Source organism: Sphaeroforma arctica (assembly GCF_001186125.1).
Source record: "Sphaeroforma arctica JP610 unplaced genomic scaffold supercont1.911, whole genome shotgun sequence".
NCBI classification, from domain to species: Eukaryota; class Ichthyosporea; order Ichthyophonida; genus Sphaeroforma; species Sphaeroforma arctica.
Genome location: NW_014039647.1, coordinates 25,069 through 32,078, shown reverse-complemented (window position 1 = coordinate 32,078; position 7,010 = coordinate 25,069). Strand labels below are relative to the sequence as shown.

The window sequence follows — 7,010 nt, the reverse complement described above, 5'->3', positions numbered from 1 at the left end:
TTTATTTATATCAGCTAATGTATTAACGTGACTTACGTTATTATGTCTATCTACAAATTAGGCATGTGGTCATGAACACTTAGTACTTCTAGTGAAAATTATTCAATAAAGAACAGCTAGAGGTACGCCCTGTGTGATCGAGGATATTTAGGCTCTTAACAAGAGGCAGTCCCGATCATTCTTACACAAGCTACCACTGCTAAATCCTAACTGACTAAATTGTATTTTAGTTTAATATAGTTTGAAACCTAGTAATTTCCATCGAAGTTTACATTAGCTAGAAAATTAGGTAGCAATGCATGGATTATGGACGGAAGGTCCGACTTGATTAACGCTGAACTAGATAGGAGAGATCTCACCTACAAGAAGAAATGTGACGTGAAGCGTCGCCGGCAGATATTGTTGGATATCTTAATCCACCGACGCAACTACCGGATCCTGCAGCGCCAGCAGGGTGAAAGCAGATAGGTGTCTACACACGTCTGTGTGCATTTTAGAGTGTCAGTACTAAATTTACTGTAAATATCTTGTCCAATAAAATCACGAGCAAAAATTTGCGATCTATAAATAGGTTGAATTTCAGAGTCAGGCGTCCCGCCATCAAGTGTATTTTACAATTTTACAATTTAAATACATCTCAAAATAAAATTTACTCCCAGACGTTTGTTATGCCTCTATAAGTAGCTCTCGTCATGACGATTTTTCTTCTTCAAAATTTTCACCTGCAGACGCAGTTCAAAAGTTATTCGTGTTAAAAGATGTACCGGAAGGACCCGGTTCTTGAAAGTGTGCAGTTGTGCACCATATGTATCCCATACGAACGACGTTTCATTTCACAAGTTCGAATATATATGTGTAGATGTGTACAGAACGCGCAAATGTATGTTCGTAAAATACATTTTCAGGGTAATGATAGTGTAGTAATTAAATACTCGCTCATTTAGTCATTCTGAGTTACGTCTTGCTTTGTTGATCCAGACAGCTAACAACCAAGTCCACAATTGCGAGTACAACCCATTTCAGATGTGGAATACATTATGTATTTATAACAAAATGGACAATGAACTATTCATCTAGTAGCTTCATCAGCTGCGTGAATACTTTGTCCAGATATTTGGGGTCGGGATACGCACAGATTGTCTTTCCACCAGTTCTCCTAGTTTTCAGTTCTACTCTAAACCTCAAGTCTATATGTGCAGGGGTACCCGGTGCCCGTGTTTCTAGAAGAATACCGGATCCGAACGCCCTACCCATCATCACACGTACCGCTTTTCCTTTTTCATTATCGGGCAGATATGCTTTTTTTATAACACCGCATTCCATATCAAATGTCAATATGATTGTACCCACCCTTGCATAGCCTGGCAAAGATTTTGTAGCGTAGGTTGTTTTTAAAGAACCACCGTCTTTTTGATTATACCAGATATTCGTGCTGTATCCATCCGTCACCTTTAAGACTGGTGCACTGTTGGTAGACCGTAGCATATCTGTCATGCTGCGCATCATTGGCGGGAATCCATTCGGTTCAGAAAGCACTGATGCCATTGGTGAGCATGGAGAGACTGATACATCAGTGATCACAGGCATTGATGGACTGGCAGAAAATTCGAAAGGGAGATGAGGTATTGGCGCCGGTATTTGCCTTTGGGCAAAAGTACCATCAATTTTGTGGTTACCGAAATTCGAAACAGGAACAGATGTTTGTCTTCGTGACAGTGGTGCTTGTAGATCAGAGCCATTGTTGTCATGTTGCGAAGTGTTCAAGTTGAAATATGACATAGGACCCGACAGTGTCGACTTTAGCGACTGTTGCATACGCTTATTATCACCAACAGCTTCCCGGCCAAGTTGCTTATGGGCATCCATGTGATCCATAGACAAGATGCGGTCTAACATGGCCATACGATCGTCAGTCGGAGACTGTCTTCTTGGTTGCTGATGCACTGCCTGCTGCCGAGGTAAACTCGTTTGCTCGGAAAATTGCGCCTCAGATGGGCTTGGAACTACAAACCCGTTGTAATCCATTTTGAAATTATATAAATTACTGTCATGTGTTCTATTTTGTATATTACAGCCAGCTTCACGACTACCGTATTCCCCCGAAGTAGCTGCGTAGTGCAATAATCGCGGATGTGCGGCGTTAGATGAAGCAAAATCGCTTTGTATGCTCGAACTCAAAATCTCACTCGAATCCGAGAGACACCTCTCCAATCGTACACTGGTTGGCGCTTTGATTCTACTTTCCCGGCTAAATTGCGGATCAGAGTTTAACGTGCTTGGTACTTGTGTTCCTAATTGTTGTCCTTGATAACTGGCAGTATTCAATAATACCCCCGAACGCGACCTTGCCACGTACCCACCAACTCCTGACGCTTGGGACGGTTGCTGTAGTACTTGTAGCTGCTGAGTATCTTTTCTAAACGAGTCATCCATTGCCGGGCTCTGAGGAGTACTTGGTTCCAGCCCGATACATCTACCGTCAACCATAATGGTTTGAAAATCAGTCATCGCTTGCATCATGCTACAGTTTGTGTCCCCTTCGACTTTGTGGACTCTATCCGGTGACGGATACGGGAATACTGTGGCGCGAGTGTTGGGACTGGATGAGTACGAGACGTTAGCTTTTCGGTTTCCTCCTGACTGACCATCGTACCTGTATTGCCCAGACATTATCGAATACCGGATATGATACAGAATTCAACACAATTGCGATGCTTAATTTAGGATAACAGAACTTGTTTCATTTGAACCGAATCGGTGGTTATCTTTTGCTAATTAGTTTGTATTTGATATCCTCACTGATATGTAGTACACCATATATACACAGAAATTATACATCTTTTTGTGTTTTTTAAAAAACAAAAAACAAAAAAAGGTTAGCCGTCAACTTCGTCAAGTCGTCAACCAAAAACATGTGTGTATTTAATTGTTTTGTTGTTTTAAAAAAAACATTTAAAATAAACAAAAAACCAACAATAACGTTTTCCTTTTTTTTAATCCATTTTATATATATTTTTATTGTACATTCTCTCCTCTCTCTGGGCGACAGTGTGTGAGTGTGACTGACTTCTCAAGTTCTCAGTCACTCTCTTCTCTCTTCCTTGCTCTTTTGTGTGTGTGAATTAATTGTCAGTTGTGTAAATACACACAAGAGAGAGAGAGAAGGCTAAAATATTTGTTCAGACTTCAGAGTTCAGACTTCACTACAACTTCTGCGTTGTCACTTTTCACTGTTGCAGTGTGCTTATTTTACAATAAAAATAAAAATAAAAATAAAAATATATGTAGATGTACAGTTTGTATTTGAATTTCTTTTGTGTTTCAACTTTTAGAACGCTATGCTATGATTGGTTTAAACAATCCAAAAAAAACAAAAGAAAACAAACAATTTATTATATTTATCTTAAATATCTTCAAAGCCCCCAGAAACAAAGCCCTCAGAAATCAGACATTTACATTTTGTCGTACACCCGAACACTCGTACAGTGTTTTGTTTTTGTTGTGAATATATTTGTTGTTTTTGCAACAAAAAACACACAAAAAACAAATACTACAGATCATATAGCCTTCTAATAAATATACATTTGGAAGACTCAAAAGAAAGAGAGCAGGCTTTGTAAATCATCTCTGAATGGCCTCATTACGTTTATAAAAATAAACGCCAACAAAATCTTTTCTATACGATTGTGAAAGAACCTAAAAAATATTTAGAAGCAGGCTAATTTTCGTCTACCAGGAGAAGTAACCAAAACGTTATTGTTTTCCAAACGCTACCGTTTTTGATTATTCAAACCCCCCGCCCCCCCCCCCATTTAGAACAGTAGATATTTTTTAGAACTATAGGAAAACGCGTTGAAACTTAGAAACAACAGCGATAAATATGAAGATAAATACGAATATTCAATTTTTGTTTCTTCTATATGTATAGTATAAAAAAAACACACTTCCACGGTTCCACCACAGAGAAGCAGGTAAACCAAATTAGTTATAAAAAAAACAACTAAAATATGACTCAAGACTCAAGACTCATGAGTCAAGAGATATTCCTTACCTTTTTTATATTTGTTTGTTATATAAATATATATATATATATATATATAAATAAAAAGTAAATTAGTACTTTTCGGGCCCATTTAGGTGGCTAAATACACTCTTGAGTCCTGAGTCCCGACTCCCGAGTCCCGACTCCCGAGACCTCTCTCTTGCAGAACACAGACCAACCAAGAGAAGAGAGATTGTCAGAATGAGACGAATATTGATAAGTGTTTAAAATAGAAAAGGTAAAGTATTTAAATATAGGGACTGAGAGTGAGGGAGTGGGTATCTACTACTCTCTCTCTCACTACTCTAGAACAGGCACTAAATTTAGCGCAGAGCCGCAGAGTCGCAGTCTCGCAGACCCTATAAATCCAGAGAGCCAGGAATAAAAGAGTGTGGGCACGGGCGCACGACACAGGCCACAGGCCACAGGGGCTTGTGTTACTATTTACAATATACATATTGTTGTTTTAAAATAAATAGATAAAAATAAGATGTTTTTCTAATGCGTATTTTAAAATTATATATGTACATATATATATATTTGTTATTTAAAAAAAAAATAGGCGGTTCGGATGTGTTTATTTTGTTTAGCACCTGGATATTGGACTTGTGTCAAATTATTAAATTAGTGACATAAACATTTGGGTGTATTCTCCAGATATTTTGGCTCAGCAATGACTCAAATGCGTTTGTATTGTAAATCAAATTTAACCTGATTTTTTTCCTCGCAGATATGACCTGGCAGGCTAGCTATATTACACCTATAGTTTTTTTTTGGCAACGAAATACATACACAATGAAACAATGAAACATATTTTTTGTGTCAAATTGGCTTCGCCTTCAAGTCAGCAGTCGGGTAGTAATAATAACTGACACATTTTTGTACTACAAATCAAAATCAAAATAACGCAAAACACCATGACCCTCGCTCTATTTAGGCGGTTCGGATATGCTACCCTGGTTTAGGCCTCCTCCCCCCCTGACCTTTCGGACTTTAGGTGCATTTGTGACTTTCAATTCTGGGACCAAATTTATTGTGTATGGGCCAATATTGGGCTATGAAGTTTACGTAAATATTGCGTATGGGCCAATATTGGGCTATGAAGCTTACTTTTTAGGGTGTTTTTATAATCGTTGGATTTCTTACACAGTATCAGTATTGGCGCTCAAAAGCACAGGTTTATTGTACGGTGGATGTTGGGAAAACGTACTGCGTTTATTTGTGCACATATTCAGGCCCATAATAGGCCGCACCCAGCGGGTACAAATGAGGCCGAGGCCAAAATTGCAAGGCATAAGTGTCCCCCCCCTGGGTTTTGGACTCTCTCATGGCTTCTAAACCAGGGTAGCATATCCGAACCGCCTTACTGAGTAGACTACTAAATAGTAGAGAAGAAATAAGATAATATGGCTGAACGGACTATAAATAGTAGCTATAATCATTGGAAATATGCTATTTAAAGATAAATGGACAACTGTGCACAGTGTGCAGTACCGAACGTTGCGAGGGGTAAAAGTGGCGGCCGGTATATATATACAATAAATTCTAAATTAGACAAGAAGGCTATGATAGACAAGAAGGCTATGATAGACAAGAAGGCTATGATATATACAATATAGGTAAAATTGTCATCTAGGGTCTGATCTGGAAAATGACACCTCTATTTAGATTTGGGACTAAGTATATAGTATGAACGTTGAACGTATAACGTATACTTTAATATTTTATTAGCCATTTAACGATTAACGAAATGAGGACTGGTGACTTGAGTCCACACAGCCAACCACCTCCCTCCTCATTCCCGCCCTTCCCTCTTCCCCCTTATTCCCCCTTATTCCCCCTATTCCCCCTTATTCCCCCTTCCCACTTCACTCCTAACTCTAATAATTACTTTTTTTTAAACCCTTGATATTTTACTTTTTAGTTAAAAAACAACAACAACCAAAAGCTATAAAAAACCACATCATATTTCACGGCCAGTCCTTCGGACAATAGTCCGATCAGGCATACTAATTTATTTCTTCTCTAGAGGGTCATGCATATTTATCATCATTTCCTCATTCCTTTCTGAGAGAGAGGGTGCCTTACTCTCTCTGCCCAGCGGGCCCAGCCCAAGAGTGCTGCTAAAATAGTGGTTTGTGTTACTGTGAGTTGTGAGCTGTGAGCACTGGATACTGAGGCCTCAGCACTGTCAGCAGTGGACGTGCCTAATTGCCATAGACTCACGGAGTTACGGGCTCGGGGCTATGGCCTTAACTCCTTAAGGCTTACGCCCCATTCTCTGACTACTCTACGACAACTAGTAGTAGTAGTAGAGAGGGAGTAGGGCGATACTACTCTAGATAGTTGTCCGCCCGCCCCTCCTGCGGGCCCTGCCATCAGGCCATCACAGGCCTCACAGACTCGAGCAGAGAAAGAGGAGCCGATATGGGCTATATTTAGATATTTTGTAATAGAAAAAAATATATAAATACTATTTTCTAAAACAAATCCAAAAAGGGGAAAACGTATACATAGTCGCATTCAGTACTGTAGGGCTACTCTTAATTTTTTTTTACAAGCTATGTACAACTTTTATTCATTTCTTATGCTCTTGTTGATATAAATTGTCCTATCGTTGATTGTTTTTTTTTAATAAAATGTTATCAGTATGTACTGTATCTCTACCTTTTTAGAGAAAAACAAATGGGTAGGTCGTAATGTTGAACTTCTAATCGGCCCTCATTACGTATTTATAATGAGCTTAGCTGAGCACATTTCTATTCCATTGTTTTCTTTTTGTAAAAAAATATACTGATTATTGTTTTTATTTTATTTTAAACAAACATATATAGCACAGTTGTGATAACCGAGAGAGAGGCACAGCCTCACAGCCTCACAGCCTCACAGCCTCACAGCCTCACAGCCTCACAGCCTCACAGCCTCACAGCCTCACAGCCTCACAGCCTCACAGCCTCACAGCCTGTGA

At 39.1% G+C, this 7,010-nt stretch overlaps 1 protein-coding gene across 1 annotated transcript; it reads right to left on the bottom strand.

The window, feature by feature from the left end:
• Nucleotides 1–801: 801 nt before the first annotated feature.
• On the bottom strand, nucleotides 802–2,772 carry SARC_09221 (hypothetical protein). The gene has a single exon (XM_014296775.1). The coding sequence runs from the start codon at nucleotides 2,668–2,670 to the stop codon at nucleotides 1,066–1,068; it is 1,605 nt and encodes a 534-aa protein (XP_014152250.1). The 5' UTR covers nucleotides 2,671–2,772; the 3' UTR covers nucleotides 802–1,065.
• Between the last annotated feature and the right edge of the window lie 4,238 nt (nucleotides 2,773–7,010).